The sequence below is a fragment of the Schistocerca nitens genome, chromosome 3 (assembly GCF_023898315.1).
Source record: "Schistocerca nitens isolate TAMUIC-IGC-003100 chromosome 3, iqSchNite1.1, whole genome shotgun sequence".
Taxonomy (NCBI): domain Eukaryota; kingdom Metazoa; phylum Arthropoda; class Insecta; order Orthoptera; family Acrididae; genus Schistocerca; species Schistocerca nitens.
Window position 1 is genome coordinate 774,449,863 of NC_064616.1, and position 23,325 is coordinate 774,473,187.

Consider the following 23,325-nt stretch of genomic DNA (forward strand, 5'->3'; position numbering starts at 1 on the left):
GCAATCATCTTACTGGCTAATTTTTCACCCAGAATTTTTTTGTGGTAGTGGATGATGAATGTTTACATTGATGTGGCTGTTGTTTTGCCTCAGGATCAAGGTGGTGAACCCATGTTTTGTTCACAGTCACATACCTTGCAAGAAAGCCGTCTTCGTCTGCTTCAGATTGGTGGACAATTTCTTCACAACACTGCACATGCTCCTATCTCTGATCTGCATTCAAGTCTTTCGGGACTCACTGACATGAAACTTTCTGAATTCCCAAAATATCCACAACAATGTCATGAGCATGCCCACAGCAGATTCCAAATGTGGTTTCAATGTGCTGAAATGTTGTTTGATGATCCTGCAAAATTGTATTGTGAATTGCAGTCACTGTTTCATCAGTGGCAATGGTCACAGGTCCCACTCCTTGGCGCATCTTCCACACTCGTTATTCCATGTTTGAAGTCAGACACCCAATTTTTCACTGTTGCATAAGACAAAGAACTGTCTTTAAGTGTATTTCACATGTTTTCTGTTGGCATCATTCCCTTCAGATGAAGATATTCAATCATAGCACAGTTCTTGATTCCCTTGATATTCACCATTTTGCTTACACTACAGTATACAACGCATCCTAGCAGCAAAACTAACGAAGCTGGAGCTGCGAAATTTGCCTTGCATACCCACAAAGGGTCACCATAATAGTGGGTGGTGGTGGTTGTGTGAGACATTACGGTAACTATCTTGGGCTAGAAACTTTTCGACCGCTGCACGTATGTCTAAATTTCCTGTGACAGTTCTTTTTCTTCTTTCTTTTAGAACCTTCAAAGCGATTGACATAGCAGCAGATTTTAAAAGAGGAATATATACTCATTTATTGACTATTGTTGCAGCCCAACCCTGTCCTCTTTTGATAACACAATCACTTCATTTTTAGATATATGTTAACATATTGGTTGCCTAGGATCTTTCTGTACAGTGTTGTTCCAATTCTTCCATATATACATTTGTAAACCTGCCTTTCTGTGATACTACTGAATGTTACTTTCGATTAATGAATGTTTTTCTTTCTGACTTGCCAATTTTCCTTGTATTTATAGATTCTGTATCTTGAAATAAAATACCATGCTGATGAACTGGTTATATGGGAAAAATTCTTGGAATGAGTATAAGATCATCATTTACCCAAGAAATCATATAATTTTTTGTGATTGATTAACTTTCATATCAATGTTAAGAAATGGCCATCTTTAACTGGTTATTATTGTCTTTCCAACTAAAAATACGTAGAGTGAACTACTTTGTAGCATTAAACTGCCAAAGAAAGGATTGAGAAGCACAAACCACACATGCAGGAACTACAGTTAGTATTGTTAATTCATTAAATATTATACCATCAGTAGCATAATATTTCTTGGTTTATATAAAAACAAGAAATTCTTTACCTGTAAAATCTCATTCAGCAATTTGTCCGTAAGGTTCTCACATCCTTTGAACAGTATGTTACGTAATGAAGGGCTGAAGAGCAAGAGTTGCCTAAACAGGTTGGGTCCCAAGTCAGCCTGTGGGTCTGACCAGAGCTCAAGAGCCTGCAGCTGATTGAAACATTCAGGACTGGGAGTTCCAATGTCCTCATATTCTGCGACATTTGAGAGAGCCAGATTTAAGAGTTGTGGGCATGCTCGTCCAATTGCTGAAACCATCAGAACATACGATTAATGTAAAAAGTGGCTGGTAGATATAGTGCTCTGCAGACTTTATATGTTGAAATATGCCCTTTTGAAATAAATCACTAATTTAGGAAATTATGTCATTTATTAATGTCAAACTAGCACAGGATGGCAGCCAGTTTTCAGCGGCACATATTTTGCAGTTTATATTGAGAAATTTATATCACCCACTCTATAGCTCCATAAACTACCAGCAGGTAGAGAGTCCCAGTAGTCCACCAATTAGATGAGCAACATTATGCATAAAAAATGAGTGAGGCCTACTATTTGCTGTATAACTAAGTAAAGTTTTAAAAGATACCAAACCCAACTGAGAAACCACCACGTAGGGGAAAGTAATGTAACTGTAAGTAACTGATCTACTGAAGCTGTAATGAAGTAATTATGGTAGAACTACTGTATGATACATAATGAAACGCGCTACAGCTGGAGTGCAGTGTCTTCTTTCAATCTTTGAACTGATTTACTCAACCAATTCTAGGGGGATCTACAGTTTAATGGTTCAAATGGCTCTGAGCACTATGGGACTTAACATCTGTGGTCATCAGTCCCCTAGAACTTAGAACTACTGTAACCTAACTAACCTAAGGACATCACACACATCTATGCCCAAGGCAGGATTCGAACCTGCGACCATAGCGGTCGCGCGGTTCTAGACTGTAGCGCCTAGAACCGCTCGTCCACCTTGGCCGGCGATCTACAGTTTAACATGGACTCTGAACAGTGGTGCAAATTGGCATTTTTTGCATATACATGCTATTACCAGCTGTGAATGAAGTTACCACTGAGAAAAAAAGAGCCCTTGAAGTGACACCCTGAACAAGACTGAATTTGCAGTCTGTATTTGACCTGCTTCAAGGGATCCAATGATTTTCCTCTACAAAACATGGTCCAAATGATAACATCATGCTTTTAGGTTTTAAATTGCTACTAGAGGCTAAAAACTGTTTGCAACAAAAATGTAAACATACTGGGTTAAATGTAATGATTTTTTTCTCTTTGAATAATATTTCAAATAGGCAATAGTCTTTCCTGTGTAAGTAACACAATAAGGCTTCTGGGAAAATGTTGACAGTTGTTTACACTAATTACTCTCTTGTCATTTTCCGTTTTCCTCTTTTGGTTGTTATGCTATTTTTTGTACACTAGTACATATTGAACTTCTCTTTCAATACAATTCATTGAGTGGGACTATCGGTTAAGAATCAGAATTTTGTTACCTCATTATGTACACATAGAGATCATTGATTTAATGTACTGGAGACTTATCAATAAAAGTGAATAATGATCTGAGGCACATTCATAGTGTCAAGGAACCTAAATTAATTGTAAGTTAGTTAGTTAGTTAGTTAGTTACATGTTCCATTGATCAATAGCACGGAAAACCGTTATGATGTGGAACGTGTCAAATGCACAAAAAATGCGCACAGGAAATAAGTTTTTTTTTGTTTTGTTTTTGTGTGGTTTTTTTACATTATAGTGTTATACCTAAATATTTCTATTATCTATCCCATTCCCTTAAATGGCACAAAATGCATATATTATATCTCCAGATTTATTTACTCATATTCAAGAATTCATCTATGGTATAGAAGGAGTTGTCACAGAGGTATGATTTCAGTTTGTTTTTGAAACTATTACTGCTGTCTGTCAGAGATTTTATTTCATCTGGTAATTTATCAAAAAGTTTTATAGCAGCATATTTTACCCCTTTCTGTGCCAAAGATTGGTTAAGTAAAGGATAGTGTAGGTGTTTCTTTTTTTTCTGGTATTGTAATCATGAATGTTGCTGTAGATTTTAAATTGGCCCATGTTGTTGAGAAAAAATTTCATTACTGAGTAAATGTACTGTGAAGCAGTTGTAAGAATTCCTAACCTTTTAAGTAGATGCCTACAAGACGTGCGACTATGAACCCCACACATTATTCCAACTACACTACTGGCCCTTTAAAATTGCTACACCAAAAAGAAATGCAGATGATAAACGGGTATTCACTGGACAAATATATTATACTAGAACTGACATGTGGTTACATTTTCACACAATTTGGGTGCATAGATCTTGAGGAATCAGTACCCAGAACAACCACCTCTGGCCGTAATAACGGCCTTGATACTCCTGGGCATTGAGTCAAACAGAGCTTGGATGGCGTGTACAGGTACAGCTGCTCATGCAGCTTCAACATGACACCACATTTCATCAAGAGTAGTGACTGACGTATTGTGACAAGCCAGTTGCTCGTTCAATTGGTGAGAGATCTGGAGAATGTGCTGGCCAGGGCAGCAGTCGAACATTTTCTGTATCCAGAAAGGCCCGTACAGGACCTGCAACATGCGGTCGTGCATTATCCTGCTGAAATGCAGGGTTTCGTAGGGATCGAATGAAGGGTAGAACCACGGGTCGTAACACATCTGAAATGTAACATCCACCGTTCAAAGTGTCGTCAATGCGAAAAAGAAGTGACCGAGACGTGTAACCAATGGCACCCCATACCATCACACCAGGTGATACGCCAGTATGGTGATGACGAATACACGCTTCCAATGTGCATACACCGCGATGTCACCAAACACGGATGTGACCATCATGATGCTGTAAACAGAACCTGGATTCTTCCGAAAAAATGACATTTTGCCATCCGTGCACCCAGGTTCGTCGTTGAGTACACCATTGCAGGCACTCCTGTCTGTGATGCAGTGTCAAGGGTAACCGCAGCCATGGTCTCCGAGCTGATAGTCCATGCTGTTGCAAACGTCGTCGAACTGTTCGTACAGATGGTTGTTGTCTTGCAAACGTCCCCATCAGTTGACTCCGGGATCGAGATGTGGCTGCACAATCCGTTACACCCATGCGGATAAGATTCCTGTCATCTCGACTGCTAGTGATACGAGGCCGTTGGGATCCAGCATGATGTTCTGTATTACCCTCCTGAACTCACTGATTCCATATTGTGCCAACAGTCATTGGATCTCGACCAACGCGAGCAGCAATGTCGCAATATGATAAACCGCAATCGTGGTAGGCTACAATCCGACCTTTATCAAAGTCGGAAACGTGATGGTACGCATTTCTCCTCCTCACATGAAGCATCACAACAACGTTTCATCAAGCAACGCTCGTCAGCTGCTGTTTGTGTATGAGAAATTGGTTGGAAACTTTCCTCATGTCAGCACGTTGTATGTGTCGCCACCGGCGCCAACCTTGTGTGAATGTTTTGAAAAGCTAATCATTTGAATATCACAGCATCTTCTTCCTCTCGATTAAATTTCGCGTCTGTAGCGTGTCATCTTTGTGGTGTAGCAAGTTTAATGGCCAGCAGTGTACTTTCTTTTGAGCCGTGAATACCTTTTACCTAAGTGTTGAGTTGCCCCAGAGTATCATTCCGTATGACATCAGAGAGTGGACGTATGCAAAGTACTTTAGCTTACTAATTTCTGCATCCTCAAAATTGGCAATTATTCTGATTGCAAAAGTTGCTGAACCAAGTCGCTTTAGAAGGTCCAAAATATGAATCTTCCAATTAAGATTCTCATCTATATGTACACCCAAAAACTTAGTATGCTCTACCCTGGCCACTGACTTCTTTTGATGTGTTATGTTTATTGAAGGAATTATACTTTTTGCAGCAGAAAATTGGATGTACTGTGTGTTTTCAAAGTTCAGAGCAAGCCCATTCACAGAAAACCAGTTAATAACTTTTCCAAAGACCTTATTTGTATCATTTCCTATCAGACTTTCTTTTACTGGATTAATCAGTTTGTATCATCAGCAAACAGTGTCAGTTCAGCATCTTGTTTCACATATGAAGTGAGGTCATTCACATATATCAAGAACAGGAGGGGACACATGATCGAACCTTGTGGAACACGTAATGTAATTTCACCCCAGTTAGATGAAGTAGCAAACTCCTTTGAATCACTTGAAGCATATAAAGAGACTTTTTGCTTCCTGTTCTGTACATATGACATAAACCACTCATATGCTGTTCCATTTATACCATAGAATTGTAATTTCTCTAACATAATGTCATGGTTCACACAATCAAATGCTTTGGATAAATCACAGAATATTCCTACTGGTGACATTTTACTATTTAAAGACTCTATTATGTGTACAGTGAAATTGTGTATTGCTGTCTCAGTGGAACAGCATTTCTGAAATCCTAACTGTGATTTACTAAGTATCCCATTACTTTTGAGATGGATAACCATTCTTGAGTACATTACTTTCTCAAAGATTTTGGAAAATGCTGTAAGCAATGATACTGGCTGGTAATTATTGACATCTGCGGTTTCCCCCTTTTTTGTAGAGAGGTCTAACAATGGCATGTTTTAACCTGTCTGGAAAAATACCCTGAGTCAGTGATGCATTACATATGTGACTCAAAACATCAGCTGTAATTGCTCCACATTGTTTTAATAACTTGTTAGAGATGTCATCTACTCCAACAGAACATTTATTTTTCAAAGATATAATAATTTTCCTTATTTCACAAGAGGTTGTTAGATGAAACTTAATCTGACTAAAATTTTTCAAAACTGACTCTTCCATGTACAGCACATGGCTTTTTCTTTTGAGCTATCCTCACCAATTTTTTCTCCTACACTTAAGAAGTGATTGTTAAATACATTGGCTACCTGTGTACTGTTGGTTAAGATGGTCTCATTCTCTTTAACAGTAATACTACCTACCGCAGTGGTTACTTTTCCTGTCTCCCTTCGAACAACATTCCATATTGATTTGATTTTATTGCTGGAGTTGTTAATTTCTTCTCTAACATACATATTTCTTGATTTCCTTACAACTTTTCTCAGTATGTCACAATAATTTTTATAGTGTAAAACTACTTCTGGATCTTCACTAGTTCTTGCTGTCTTATACAGTTTTCTTTTACTTTCTGAAGACACTTTAATACCTATAGTAATCCAAGGTTTCTTTGAAAAGTTTGTGGTGTTAAATTTAGTAAATTTCTTTGGAAAACGATGTTCAAAAAGGGATATAAATTTATCAAGAAATATGCTGCATTTATCATTAGCATTTGGCTCATTATATACACCTTCCCAGTTTACATTTCCTAAACTTTCTCTGGAGTGATCTATAGATACCGGCTTGAGCACCCTCACACTTTTACTTAATTGTTTCTGAAGTGTACACCCTGTTAGGTTTTATAAGTTAATCAGTTGTGCATCATGGTCAGATAATCCATTTACCACAGGGAAAGCATGTGTTTGTTCTACATCCTCTTGCTGTATAAATACATTATCTATTAGAGTACTACTGTCCTGAGCTATGCATGTGGGGAAACTGATAACTGTTGTTAAGAACACTTCTAATTCACTTTTCCTATCAGAATTGCTTAGAAAGTTAACACTGAAATCACCACAGATTAATAACTTCATCTTTTTGTCTGACAAACAGTATAATAGGGAGTCAAACTTTTTTATGAATAGCTCCCAATCTCCTAGTGGAGACCTGTACACTGTTGCTAATATCAACACATTATCTAGCTGAAGTTCACATGCATAAACCTCAAAGTGCTGATTAATGCAAAATTTGCTTACTTCAACAGTTCTGTATTTATACCCTTGTTTTATGAAAATGGCAACTCCTCCTTTATCCATAATAGATCTACAAGAGTAAGATGCTAAATTATACCAATTTATACTGACATTTTCCATCCCCACAGTTACATGGTGCTCAGACAGACAAAGTATATAAATCTCATTCTTATTTTTGAGATCATCTAAACACATTATCAGCTCATCTACTTTATTTTATATTCCTCTGATATTTTGGTGAAGTAAGTTGATACCACTCTTAGGTTTATCCCTATTTTCTGTGCATGAAGTTTCTTTAGTTCTGGTTGTTGTCTGTCTGAAATTTGGCTTTAACCTTAGAAACCTGTATGTCTGGTCCCAATAGCCACAGGGATCACCCCTTGTGTGACTGTGGCCCCCTTTGCAGTATCTGCAATAGAGAAGCTAACTTATCTTTCCCCTTCCTATTAAGGTGCAGGCCATGTGTAGTGTAACCCCACCTACCATCTTTCCAAGATGGCGTCGAGTATGCAAGCAGTAGTAAATCGCGCCGTAGAAAATCGTATTACATTTAGTTTAAAGTGCATAGTCTGCCAAAACAGTGTTCATAGCGGTATCCGTTTGTGCTCTTTCTCACATATATGGATCCATCTATCGTGTATGAGGAACAGAAAAGTGATAAATCCGAATTTTGTATGTGGCTTTGTCCATTGCAGTGGTCGAAAAAGTGCAGTCAAGATGTATAATGCTGGTACTGAAGAACTCATCTCTGATGTGCTGAAAGAAGAACTCGCAATAGCTAAAAAATATATGAATGACATCGAATCGTTAATTAATTCTTTGAATGTCGATTTTAATCCTTGTGTGAAAGACGTACAAAGTGAAAACTACAACACTCTGAAAGAAACCGTTACTGAAATTCAAAGTGCTCCAATATCTGCTATAGTTACGAAAAACTCGTTTGCGCCCATTGCACAGGAGAAACACCGACAAATGAAATTATTGAGAGAAGACGAGACAAAACCAAAAGTTTGTATCTTTGCAGACAGCCATGGACGAGATTTAGCCACTACTCTTACGAATATGCAATCTAAATTTTCCGTTACTGCCTCAGTAAAACCCGGGGCTCCTTTCCAGCAAATAATGAAAGATTTAAGCCCTCAACCAAACGATGTTTGTGTAATTATTGCTGGAGCTAACGATGTTTATAAAAATGAGTCGAAAAATGCAATCACAGCATTGCGAAATGCACTGGAAAGAATCTCGCCAAGAAAAACAATCGTCGTTAGCATCCCACATAGACATGACCTAATAAACAGTTCATGTGTAAATAATGAAATCAAATTCACAAACAGAATGTTGCAAAAGGTATGCAAAGCATTCAAGGACGTGAAGTTTTTGGACAGTAATTCCGAAGAGAGAAACCATTTTACTCGACATGGAATGCACAGGAACCGGCTAGGAAAACGTGTACTCGCTAAAGCACTATTAACAGAAACATTCAAACTATTTGAAAACACCACTCCTCCAATCATTCTAAAAGCACCTGCGCCCATTGAAACTGTACCATTGGAAGAAATACAGACAGTGTCCTCAAAATACTCCTTTAAACCTAATGGAACAGCTGAAGGGAAGACTTCATATGCAGCAGCACCTGTATGTGAATCAACACAAACAGGTCTTTTATACAAAAGCAAGACAGCACCAGCAGGTACAACTCAAGTGGGAAACGTTAGTCCACTGCCAACTTGTGAAGCAGCAGCATTTAAGGAGGAAGAACAGTCATCAATAGCAGAAACAGCAACACCAACCCCCACAGGATCAAGTGTACAAGCTGACAGTGTAGAAACCTCACCAACAGGAGATCCACCCTCTATGGAAGATAGTAGCACAGTAGTGACTGCAGCTGCTCCACATAGGATGTGCCAGAGATCAAGAAAGTCCTCAGCTGCAAATGGGGATTTTTTATGGTACTGGGACAGAAGGGGGAAGGATCCAATCAGAATGTAAGTAATGTAGTTAATAACAACAAATGTGGGTCTTACCAGCACAACAGCTCCCTCTTCCCTGCAGAAAACTCTTCCTGTAATACTGGTATGTCAAAAGAAATAAAACTCAGTCCCAACAGTGGCAGCACCACAACTAATCATGTAATTAAAAATAAGCTCAAAAATTTTCACCAAAATATTCAAAGCCTGCTCTGTAAGTTAGACCAATTTATTGTAAATATTGATGAACCAACAGGTGCAAATTGTGCTCATATTCTCTGTCTGACAGAACACCATGTCACTTTTGGCATCGAAATGCTCAATATACCAAATTATATTTTAGCTACATCATTTTGTAGAAAGCATATGTGCAAAGGTGGGGCAGTTATTTATGTGAAAAACAGCCTGTCCTTTAATACAATAGATGTAGAGAAATATTGTGTAGAGAAAGACTTTGAGGCATGTGTCACAGAAATAGTGGAAGCTAACAAGAAACTGGTAATCGTAGCAGTATACAGGGCTCCGTCTGGTAATTTTAAAGTATTCATGAAACAATTAGATTCTGTGCTATTGTATCTCACAAGAAAAAATAGGGACATTATAGTGACTGGAGATTTTAGTATAGATTTCCTACAAAGCTCATCTTCTAAGACAGAGTTTGCAAATTTAATGCATACCTACAGCCTTGTTTCCACTGTCAGTTTTCCCACAGATATGAGTAAAACTAATCACATCAAAGTTGAAAAAGTCATAAATGGTCTCTCTGATCATGATGGGCAAATACTCACAATTGACAACTTTAATACAAATCAGAACAAAGCTAGAGCACTGCGGAAAACCATTAGAAACATGAATGAGGAAAATATCCAAATATTCAAATTATGCATTCAGGAGACTGACTGGAGGTATGTTTATCTTGCAAATGATGTTAATACAAAATATAATTTATTTACTGATGAATTATCAGGTATATTTGAAAATGTCTTTCCAAAAAAGGTCTGTAGACTACAGAACAGGCAATCAAGCAAAATACCATGGCTCACCAAGGGCATAAAATATCATGCCAGAGAAAAAGAGAACTGTATATAATATCCAGACAATCCAATAATCCCCTCCAGATGAAATATTATAGGACATACTGCAAAATCTTAACTAAAGTCATTAAAAAATCTAAACGTATGTGCATACAATCTGAAATTAACTGTTCAAACAATAAAATCAGAACGATTTGGAATGTAATAAAGAGGGAAACAGGTACTGCACCATCTGACAATGAAAAAACTGCTGTCCTAAAAATTAACGATTTGGAAATAACTGATAGTAAACAGATAGCAGACACATTTAACAACCACTTTCTAAGTGTCACCTCTCAAATAGGTTGCAGTGGTGACCTAAGGGAAGCTGCAGACATTCTGAAACTTAACCTCCCACAATGTTTTAATGATATAAATGTAACACCCATAACTGTTAATGAAATAAAAAAAATAATTCAGTCATTGAAAAGTAAAGGATCTTTAGGTATAGATAACATCTCTAGTAAACTGTTGAAAGCCTGCAGTAATGATGTAAGTGTAGTACTTGCTCACATTTGCAACACGTCTCTTTATGAGGGAGTTGTTCCAGAGAGAATGAAATATGCCATTGTGAGACCTCTTTTCAAGTCTGGCGATGGTGCAGATGTTAAAAATTATCGTCCTGTCTCTCTCTTAACAACATTTTCAAGGGTTCTTGAAAAGGCAGTGTTTAACAGGATTGTGGCACATCTTGATAAACTTAATATTATTAACCACAGACAGTTTGGTTTTCAAAAAGGGGTTTCCACAGAGCGTGCCATATATTCACTCACAAATGATGTCTTGGAGTCTATTAATAGTAAGAAGTCACCACTTGGTGTCTTCTGTGATATTTCCAAGGCCTTTGATTGTGTAAACCACAAGATACTCTTGGAGAAGGCCTATCATTACGGAATCAAAGGGCCTACAGGTAACTGGTTAAAATCATATTTTGAAGACAGGAAACAAAAGGTGGTTCTAAATGGCTGCAACAAAGGATCTTCTAATCTAGTGGATTCAGAATTGGGCAAAATTCAGCATGGAGTTCCCCAGGGATCTGTCCTTGGACCCTTGCTGTTTTTAATATATGTTAATGATTTACCCCTGTCCATTAGTAAAAATTGTGAATTCACAATGTTTGCTGATGATACAAGCATTGTCATAGATGGTAAGTCTACTGCTGATCTGGAGACTGATGTTAATAATATACTCAGAGAAGTTACAGCTTGGTTTTCAATTAATTCTCTTTCAGTTAATATTTAAAAAAAACTAATTTTATACAGTTCCACACAAAAATAAAACTCTAGAAAATATAGTAATTGCTCATGACAACCAGGAACTAGAACAGGTGCAATCCACTAAATTCCTGGGGGTTCACATTGACAGTAGGCTCAACTGGGAACAGCATGTGTCCCTTACTCTAAAAAGGCTTTCATCAGCAACTTTTGCTCTAAGAATCATTACTCATTTTGGGGACATCAACATTTTAAAATCAGCTTACTTAGGGTACTTTCACTCATTAATGAGTTATGGCATAATATTCTGGGGTAATTCACCAGCCTCAAAAAAATTCTTAACTGCTCAGAAGAGAGCAGTCAGAATCATGTGTGGGGTTCCTCCACGAACCTCATGTAGAAAACTTTTTACACAGTTAGGTATTCTGACCACAACATGTCAGTACATATATTCTCTGATGAATGTAGTTAATAAAGACTATGCTCTGTTTGAAACAAATTGTTCATAACATAACTACAATACTAGAGGTAAAGATGATCTACATGTTGAACTAAAAAAATTAACACTTGTACAGAAGGGAGTAAAGTATGCTGCTATAAAGACTTTTAATGGATTGCCTAATTATATTAAATGTACAAGAGAAAATGAAACGCTGTTCAAAGGTATGTTAAAAAAATACCTGCTTGACCATCCACTGTACTCGTTAGATGAATTCTTTTCCAGAAGTAATGCCCTCCCTTAATAATAGATGTATTTAGTCTCTTAGTTATTAGATGGACGATACAATATTATGTTAATGTTATAGTGTTAATATTATAGTTATAATGTTATATAGAGAATTGCTATACTAGTTAAGTGACAGCTTGTAAATGAGAAAAAGTGATACTTATTAATATCTATATCATTGTATTATATTACTATTCTGTAGCATTAATTGTATTTGTACAATTGTATTGACACGTTCCACATCCAGGTAAATCACTCGCATGTACGGATCTATGGAATACGCATACCAAATAAAATAAAAAAATAAAAATAAAATAAAACAATAGCATCAACTGGAACAACACTCATGTAAGACTTTGCTGGTATCTGGAGCATCCCATTCAGCTCAGTGTTAACACGCCTTACAGTAGTGTTTACCCAGGGCTGATCATGGTACTGAAAGACCTCCACAAACCTCACATTCGTGTGCCCAGTTTCTGCTCCTATTTTATGCAGGTCACTCCTAATACTATATCTTGGATTCATAGCCATGCTGTTTCCTGCTCCCCCAACTATAATTACCTGATCTTCCTTCTCAAAGTTCTTGCATAGCTGACCTATGTTTTCTGTCACCTGGCTAAGGCTAGCACTTGATTTCAGAAAATAATGGACCTAGTAGGGGTGTGGAAATCTCGCGTAGAGACGTATGGCACAAGTGACGCCCAATCACCTGACCGGGTTCGACGTCCGTTAATTTTGCGGAGCGCCCCATTCTGCTCTCTCACAATGTATAATGACTACTGAGGTCGCTGATATGGAGTACCTGGCAGTAGGTGGCAGCACAATGCACCTAATATGAAAAACGTATGTTTTTGGTGGTGTCCGCATATTTGATCACATAGTGTACTTAAGAGTGCGTAGTTAAGGAATAACCTTAAATGTCTGGGCTATGATCAACATAAAAACTAAATCATTTTCGGCCTATATTTATTAACACAATATCGACATGTTCAGAAAGCAACAGTATCAGAGAGTTAATACTTTCATTGAACTTCTCAAAAACACTAAAAATGGCCCTCTTTCTTTCACCTGCCTTTAAGAGTACGCAAAATATGTTCAAAAAGCACTCATACACGTTTAGCAACTGTCGCAAATGAACGCAATATCATCCCCAAATGAAGAGCATTGTTTGTGCCCCCATCTATCACACTTAATGCATTTGATCCAATCGGCACTTCGTACCGCTCATCGCATCCTGGGCACAAAATATCCAGCCTGTCTGCTGTCTCTTCAGGTGCAGTAAACCTATTCCTTCTGGAACAGGATGTCTACAAAGAAGTAATGTTCTTTATGGAATAGGATGCCGTCCCTATAGGAAGATTTTGTCTTGTTCCCAGCAGGTGCTTGCTTTCTGTTGATATGTCTCTACAAAATACAATTTTTATATGGAGAGTCTGTCATGACCTCCGATTGTCTGGCTTGTCGCCTCCTCTTTGTAGGTTGTTTAGTTTTCGGTAAAGGCAAGATTTTCGCTGGAGACACTGCTGTTTTTGCTGTATTCTCACTTCCCACAGATATTTTCTACCTGTGTCATCATTAGAGGTGCTGCTACAGGCTGCCTCTTCGGGTAGAATTTCTTCTGTGTGTCTATATTTCTGGGTGAGATTTTCCTGGCATTGATCAGCTACATTATAAGGAAGAAACACATCCTCCGAGACTGCTTCGGGGTCGAATGGGCAGAGTCAGGCCCCTCTTTTTCACCGGGCACGTGCCCACGCCCCTGCGATCGATAGGGGCCTCCAAGTTCCTGCCAGATCACCAAACGATTACCGAAGAACAAGTTTATTTCAGAAAAAAATCGAACGATAATGACTGACTACAATACCTAGTTGCTTATTAGCTTTGTGCAGCGCACAGTTATGCACGTAGCGAATGGCGACGTGAAGTTAAACGTGACCGACCGACTTAAATAAACCGACTCGACGGTCGGGAATTCCCCAGTATTTGTCAGCGGTGTTGTGACGTTTGTTTTGTTTGTAGTTCTTACTGACTTTGCTCTGAGGTATTCTTTGATTAAATCTTCGTTTGCCTGTTTGTTTTTTTGTTAGCGACTATTTTCAGTGCAAAAAATAAATACTGAATTATAATATAAAATGTTGAAACGGTCATATCCTAGTGGATCTGAAAAAGGAAAAAAGCTGTACATCAGAAGGAAGTAACTGAAAAGTTACCAGAATCAGCAGCATATTTTACTACTACTACTGCTACTACTGGAGTAACTTCTGTAAGTAGCAATCAAATAATAAATCTTCCACATGATGAATCGCGTCGATCTCAAATTGCTTACCGAGCGAGGTGGCGCAGTGGTTAGACACTGGACTCGATTTCTGGAGGACGACGGTTCAATCCCGCGTCCGGCCATCCTGATTTAGGTTTTCCGTGATTTCCCTAAATCGCTCCAGGCTAATGCCGGGATGGTTCCTTTCAAAGGGCACGGCCAACTTTCTTCCCCATCCTTCCCTAATCCGATGAGACCGATGACCTCGCTGTCTGGTCTCCCTCCCCAAACCAACCAACCAACCAACAAATTGCAGGACTTTTTTGGAAATTTGTGAAAAGTTCCAATGGGACTAAACTGCTGGGGTCATAGGCACCTAGGCTTACACACCACTTAATCTAACTTAAACTAACGTACACTAACGACAACACACACACACACACACACACACACACACACACACACCCATGCCCATGCCCGAGGGAGGACTCGAACCTCTGAACGGTGTGTGGGGGGAGGGAGGGGGGGAGCCGCGTGAACCGTGGCAAGAGGCCCAAGACAGCGCGGCTACCCAGTACGTTTGCCAGAATTTCCGAATGTTTGTGTTGTACACGAATTTCAGATTTCTATCGATTTAGGAAAAGAGACTGAATCACCAAGCGAGCATCCCTATGACGAAACTGCAACAACTTTGCTGACTTAACCAACACCGACAACAGTATCAGTCGAACAACAGTTTTCCAACCCATAAGAAATAGCACACGATTCCGCTGATTATTTTGATGAAAATTTTAGGGAAGGGAATCGCGAAATTTTGTTTCTTAACGGACACGTATATTTTCAAAATGAAGGTTCTGACTTTTCCGAGGCATACAGAACCTACAACGATGGTAATAAATCAGTAACTAGGTATTTCAACGAAGCATTATTTATTCGCAAAATAAAAAAACAATGACAGCGCCGAAAGAAAATGTTTGTTGTACTCGTCTTTCAAAAACTCTGTATTTTGTTTTTAATGCTGCTTATTTAACCCTTCGGATGAACCATGGACCTTGCCGTTGGTGGGGAGGCTTGCGTGCCTCAACGATACAGATAGTCATACCGTAGGTGCAACCACAACGGAGGGGTATCTGTTGAGAGGCCATACAAACGTGTGGTTCCCGAAGAGGGGCAGCAGCCTTTTCAGTAGTTGCAGGGCAACAGTCTGGATGATTGACTGATCTGACCTTGTAACACTAACCAAAACGGCATTGTTGTGCTGGTACTGCGAATGGCAGAAAGCAAGGGGAAACTACAGCCGTAATTTTTCCCGAGGGCATGCAGCTTTACTGTACGGTTAAATGATAATGGCGTCCTCTTGGGTAAAATATTCCGGAGATAAAATATTCCCCCATTCGGATCTCCGGGCGGGCACTATTCAGGAGGACGTCGTTATCAGGAGAAAGAAAACTGGCAATCTACGGGTCGGAGCTTGGAATGTCAGATCCCTTAATCGGGCAGGTAGGTTAGAAAATTTAAAAAGGGAAATGGATAGGTTAAAGTTAGATATAGTGGGAATTAGTGAAGTTCGGTGGCAGGAGGAACAAAACTTCTGGTCAGGTGTATACAGGGTTATAAATACAAAATCAAATAGGGATAATGCAGGAGTAGGTTTAATAATGAATAAAAAAATAGGAGCGTGGGTAAGCTACTACAAACAGCATAGTGAACGCATTATTGTGGCCAAGATAGATACGAAGCCCACGCCTACCACAGTAGTACAAGTTTATATGTCGACTAGCTCCGCAGTTGACGAACAGATTGATGAAATGTATGGTGATATAAAAGAAATTATTCAGATACTGAAGGGAGACGAAAATTTAATAGTCATGGGTGACTGGAACTCGATAGTAGGAAAAGGAAGAGAAGGAAACGTAGTAAGTGAATACGGAATGGGGGTAAGGAATGAAAGAGGAAGCTGCCTGGTAGAATTTTGCACAGAGCATAACTTAATCATAGCTAACACTTGGTTTAAGGATCATGAAAGAAGGTTGTATACATGAAAGAAGCCTGGAGATACTGACAGGTTTCAGATAGATTATATAATGGTGATACAGAGATTTAGGAACCAGGTTTTAAATTGTAAGACATTTCCAGGGGTAGATTAAAACTTAAGAAACTGCAAAAAGCTGGGAATTTAAGGAGATGGAACCTGGATAAACTGATAGAACCAGAGGTTGTAGAGAGTTTCAGGGAGAGCATTAGGGAACTATTGACAAGAATGAGGGAAAGAAATACAGTAGAAGCAGAATGGGTAATTTGAGAGATGAAATAGTGAAGGCAGCAGAGGATCAAATAGGTAAAAAGACGAGGGCTAATAGAAATCCTTGGGTAACAGAAGACATACTGAATTTAACTGACGAAAGGAGAAAATACAAAAATGCAGTAAATGAAGCAGGCAAAAAGGAATACAAACGTCTCAAAAATGAGATCGACAGGAAGTGCAAAATGGCTAAGCAGGAATGGCTAGAGAGCATATGTAAGGATGTAGAGGCATATATCACTAGGGTTAAGATAGATACTGCCTACAGGAAAATTAAAGAGACCTTTGGAGAAAAGAGAACCACTTGTATGAATATCAAGAGCTCAGATGGAAACCCAGTTCTAAGCAAAGAAGGGAAAGCAGAAAGGTGGAAGGAATATATAGAGGGTCTATACAAGGGCGATGTTCTTGAGGACAATATTATGGAAATGGAAGAGGATGTAGATGAAGATGAAATGGGAGATATGATACTGCATGAAGAGTTTGACAGAGCACTGAAAGACCTAAGTCGAAACAAGGCCCCGGGAGTAGACAACATTCTATTAGAACTACTGATAGCCTTGTGAGAGCCAGCCCTGACAAAACAGTACAGCGTTTTAGTACCTGAATAGTGTAAAATCGCGTAGTCTCCTTCCGTCGCCGAGCAGTGTGTCAGCAGTGCGCAAGTGTCAGCATTACTGCATTACTACGCACTCTTGTATTTTAATAACCGTTTAAATTTTGTGTCGAATTGTTTGTGCTCTCTGTAGATTAGTTCAGACGTTCTTTGCACAACAATTTTAGCATGGATAGGGACTGCAACTGCTGTGTTCAGATGCAGGCTGAGTTGGCATCCCTTCACTCCCAGCTTCAGGCAGTGTTGGCTTCGGTCACACGGCTTGAGGCTGTTGCCAATGGGCATCACTGTGGGGGTCCGGATGGGAGTTTGTCGGGGATGGCCAGCTCGTCCCACGCATCCCCCGATCGGACTACGACTGTGGCTGCCCGGGATACTGCCCACATTGAGGCTGATCCCTCACCTGTGGTAGAGTGGGAGGTCGTCTCGAGGTGTGGCTGGGGGCGAAAGACATTCCGGAGGGCTGAACGGAAGGCCCCTCCAGTTTGTCTGACGAACCGGTTTCAGGCTCTGTCTCAGGCTGATCTTCAGCCGGACATGGCTGCTTGTCCTGTTCCAGAGGTTGCCCCTCAGCCTGCAAGATCTGGGCGGTCGCAGAGGGTGGGCTTACTGGTAGTTGGGAGCTCCAACGTCAGGCGCGTAATGGGGCCCCTTAGGGATATGGCAGCTAGAGAGGGGAAGAAAACCAATGTGCACTCCGTGTGCATAACGGGGGGAGTCATTCCAGATGTGGAAAGGGTCCTTCCATATGCCATGAAGGGTACAGGGTGCACCCATCTGCAGGTGGTCGCTCATGTTGGCACCAATGATGTGTGTCGCTATGGACCGGAGGAAATCCTCTCTGGCTTCCGGCGGCTATCTGATTTGGTGAAGACTGCCAGTCTCGCTAGCGAGATGAAAGCAGAGCTCACCATCTGCAGCATCGTCGACAGCACTGACTGCGGACCTTTGGTACAGAGCCGAGTGGAGGGTCTGAATCAGAGGCTGAGACGGTTCTGCGACCGTCTGGGCTGCAGATTCCTCGACTTGCGCCATAGGGAGGTGGGGTTTCGGGTTCCGCTGGATAGGTCAGGAGTCCACTACACGCAGAAGCGGCTACACGGGTAGCAGGGGTTTTGTGGCGTGGACTGGGCGGTTTTTTAGGTTAGATGGCCTCGGGCAAGTACAGAAAGGGCAGCAGCCTCAAAGTGGGTGGGGCAAGTCAGGACATGCGGGGGCCAAGCAGCAATCGGTATTGTAATTGTAAACTGTCGAAGCTGCATTGGTAAAGTACCGGAACTTCTAGCGCTGATAGGAAGCACCGAAGCTGAAATCGTTATAGGTACAGAAAGCTGGCTGAAGCCAGAGATAAATTCTGCCGAAATTTTTGCAAAGGCACAGACGGTGTGTAGAAATGATAGATTGTATGCAACCGGTGGTGGCGTGTTTGTCGCTGTCAGTAGTAGTTTATCCTGCAGTGAAGTAGAAGTGGATAGTTCCTGTGAATTATTATGGGTGGAGGTTACACTCAACAACCGAGCTAGGTTAATAGTTGGCTCCTTTTACCGACCTCCCGACTCAGCAGCATTAGTGGCAGAACTGAGAGAAAATTTGGAATACATTTCACATAAATTTTCTCAGCATATTATAGTCTTAGGTGGAGATTTCAATTTACCAGATATAGACTGGGACACTCAGATATTTAGGATGGGTGGTAGGGACAGAGCATCGAGTGACATTATACTGAGTGCACTATCCGAAAATTACCTCGAGCAATTAAACAGAGAACCGACTCGTGGAGATAACATCTTGGACCTACTGATAACAAACAGACCCGAACTTTTCGACCCTGTAAGTTCAGAACAGGGAATCAGTGATCATAAGGCCGTTGCAGCATCCCTGAATATGGAAGTTAATAGGAATATAAAAAAGGGAGGAAGGTTTATCTGTTTAGCAAGAGTAATAGAAGGCAGATTTCAGACTACCTAACAGATCAAAACGAAAATTTCTGTTCCGACACTGACAATGTTGAGTGTTTATGGAAAAAGTTTAAGGCAATTGTAAAATGCGTTTTAGACGGGTACGTGCCGAGTAAAACTGTGAGGGACAGGAAAAACCCACCATGGTTCAACAACAAAGTTAGGAAACTACTGCGAAAGCAAAGAGAGCTTCACTCCAAGTGTAAACGCAGCCAAAACCTCTCAAACAAACAGAAGCTACACGATGTCAAAGTTAGCGTAAGGAGGGCTATGCGTGAAGCGTTCAGTGAATTCGAAAGTAAAATTCTATGTACCGACTTGACAGAAAATCCTAGGAAGTTCTGGTCTTACGTTAAATCAGTAAGTGGCTCGAAACAGCATATCCAGACACTACGGGATGATGATGGCATTGAAACAGAGGATGACACGCGTAAAGCTGAAATACTAAACACCTTTTTCCAAAGCTGTTTCACAGAGGAAGACCGCACTGCAGTTCCTTCTCTAAATCCTCGCACAAACTAAAAAATGGCTGACATCGAAATAAGTAGCCAAGGAATAGAAAAGCAACTGGAAACACTCAACAGAGGAAAGTCCACTGGACCTGACGGGATACCAATTCGATTCTACACAGAGTACGCGAAAGAACTTGCCCCCCTTCTAGCAGCCGTATACCGCAAGTCTCTAGAGGAACGGAAGGTTCCAAATGATTGGAAAAGAGCACAGGTAGTCCCAGTCTTCAAGAAGGGTCGTCGAGCAGATGCACAATACTATAAACCTATATCTCTGACGTCGATCTGTTGTAGAATTTTAGAACATGTTTTTTGCTCGCGTATCATGTCGTTTTTGGAAACCCAGAATCTACTCTGTAGGAATCAACATGGATTCCGGAAACAGCGATCGTGTGAGACCCAACTCGCTTTATTTGTTCATGAGACCCAGGAAATATTAGATACAGGCTCCCAGGTAGATGCTATTTTCCTTGACTTTCGGAAGGCGTTCGATACAGTTCCGCACTGTCGCCTGATAAACGAAGTAAGAGCCTACGGAATATCAGACCAGCTGTGTGGCTGGATTGAAGAGTTTTTACCAAACAGAACACAGCATGTTGTTATCAATGAAGAGACGTCTACAGATGTTAAAGTAACCTCTGGCGTGACACAGGGGAGTGTTATGGGACCATTGCTTTTCACAATATATATAAATGACATAGTAGATAGTGTCGGAAGTTCCATGCTGCTTTTCGCGGATGATGCTGTAGTATACAGAGAAGTTGCAGCATTAGAAAATTGTAGCGAACTGCAGGAAGATCTGCAGCGGATAGGCACTTGGTGCAGGGAGTGGCAACTGACCCTTAACATAGACAAATGTAATGTATTGCGAATACATAGAAAGAAGGATCCTTTATTGTATGATTATATGATAGCGGAACAAACACTGGTAGCAGTTACTTCTGTAAAATATCTGGGAGTTTGCGTGCGGAACGATGTAAAGTGGAATGATCATATAAAATTAATAGTTGGTAAGGCGGGTACCAGGTTGAGATTCATTGGGAGAGTCCTTAGAAAGTATAGTCCATCAACAAAGGAGGTGGCTTACAAAACACTCGTTCGACCTATACTTGAGTATTGCTCATCAGTGTGGGATCCGTACCAGATCGGGTTGACGGAGGAGATGGAGAAGATCCAAAGACGAGCGGCGCGTTTCGTCACAGGGTTATTTGGTAACCGTGATAGCGTTACGGAGATGTTTAGCAAACTCAAGTGGCAGACTCTGCAATAGAGGCGCTCTACATCGCGGTGTAGCATGCTCGCCAGGTTTCGAGAGGGTGCGTTTCTGGATGAGGTATCGAATATATTGCTTCCCCTACTTATACCTCCCGAGGAGATCACGAATGTAAAATTAGAGAGATTCGAGCGCACACCGAGGCTTTCCGGCAGTCGTTCTTCCCGCGAACCATACGCGACTGGAACAGGAAAGGGAGGTAATGACAGTGGCACGTAAAGTACCCTCCGCCAAACACCTTTGGGTGGCTTGCGGAGTATAAATGTAGACGTAGATAGAACTCCACCATCTGGTGAGCAAGATGTATGAGACAGGCCAAATACCATCAGACTTCAAGAGGAATATAATAATTCCAATCACAAAGAAAGCAGGGGGTGACAGATGTGAAAATTACCGAACTATCAGTTCAATAAGCCATGGCTGCAAAATACTAACGCGAATTCTTTACAGACGAATGGAAAATCTGGTAGAAGCCGACCTCGGGGAAGATCAGTTGGGATTCTGTAGAAATGTTGGAACACGTGAGGCAATGCTGACCCTACGACTTATCTTAGAAAATAGATTAAGGAAAGGCAAACCTACGGTTCTAGCATTTGTAGACTTAGAGAAAGCTTTTGACAATGTTGACTGGAATACTCTCTTTCAAATTCTGAGGGTGGCTGGGGTAAAATACAGGGAGCGAAAGGCCATTTACAATTTGTACAGAAACCAGATGGCAGTTATAAGAGCCGAGGGGCATGAAAGGGTAGCAGTGGTTGGTAAGGGAGTGAGACAGGTTTGTAGCCTATCCCTGATATTATTCACTCTGTATATTAAGCAAGCAATAAAGGAAACAAAAGAAACGTTCGGAGTAGGTATTAAAATCGATGGGGAAGAAATTAAAACTTTGAGGTTCGCCGATGACATTGTAATTCTGTCAGAGACAGCAAAGAACCTGGAAGAGCAGCTGAACGGAATGGACAGTGTCTTGAAAGGAGGATATAAGATGAACATCAACAAAAGCAAAAAGAGGCTAATGGAATGTAGTCGACATAAATCGGGTGATGCTGAGGGTATTAGATTAGGAAATGAGACGCTTAAAATAGTAAATGCGTTTTGCTATTCGGGGAGCAAAATAACTAATGAAGGTCGAAGTACAGAGGATATAAAATGTAGACAGGCAATGGCAAGGGAAGCGTTTCTGAAGAACAGAAATTTGTTAACATCGAGTATAGATTTAAGTGTCGGGAAGTCTTTTCTAAAAGTATTTGTATGGAGTGTAGCCATGTATGGAAGTGAAACGTGGAAGATAAATAGTTTAGACAAAAAGAGAATAGCAGCTTTCGAAATGTGGTGCTACAGAAGGATGCTGAAGATTAGATGGGTGGATCACATAACTAATGAGGAGGTGCTGAATAGAATTGGGGAGGAGAGAAATTTGTGGCACAACTTGACTAGAAGAAGGGATCTATTGGTAGAACATAGTCTGAGGCATCAAGGGAGCACAAATTTAGTATTGAAGGGCAGCGCGGAGGGTAAAAATCGTAGAGGGAGACCAAGAGATGAATACACTTAACAGATTCAGAAGGATGTAGGTTGCAGTAGGTACTGGGAGATGAAGAAGCTTGCACAGGATAGAGTAGTATGGAGAGCTGCATCAAAACAGTCTCTGGACTGAAGACCACAACAACAACATGTAAATCTATGCGTTCCGAGTGGGTGTATTGACTGGAAGCAGATTAATCACATAATTTTTACACACAAAAATAGCCCAGCACATAGGCAATCCTTGATGACTTATCTGGCAAGAAGTAAAGCAGTTGATAGAATAGATATAGCCTTAGTATCTTACAATATGAAAAAGAAATGGATTACTGGAGAAATGTACTTCACCAGATTGTAGCTGCTGTTAAAATTTTTGGCGTCGAGATGGCTTCCATTTCGTGGTGACAATGAAAGCCTAGTATCTCTCAAAAATGGAAATTATATGGAATATGTGGAATTGAGTGAATTCGATCCATTTCTTGCAGATCACTTAGAAAAATTTGGGAGTCTTGGAATAGGTAACACTACTTATTTATCAGCGAATATCTGTAATGAGTTTATTGATGTAATGATAAAACAGTTCCGGAAATATAAATTAAATTAAATTAGCAAAATATTTTTCCATTAGCGT

The 23,325-nt window shown here is 40.3% G+C and overlaps 1 protein-coding gene across 2 annotated transcripts in view; it reads right to left on the minus strand.

Moving 5' to 3' along the window:
- LOC126248781 (uncharacterized) overlaps positions 1–23,325 on the minus strand; it is a 661,014-nt gene that overhangs the window by 6,912 nt on the left and 630,777 nt on the right. For both annotated transcript variants that reach the window (XM_049950154.1, XM_049950153.1), the window contains exon 6: positions 1,431–1,678. In XM_049950154.1, the coding sequence (XP_049806111.1) occupies positions 1,431–1,678 (248 nt within the window). The remainder of the gene's footprint in view (positions 1–1,430; positions 1,679–23,325) is intronic.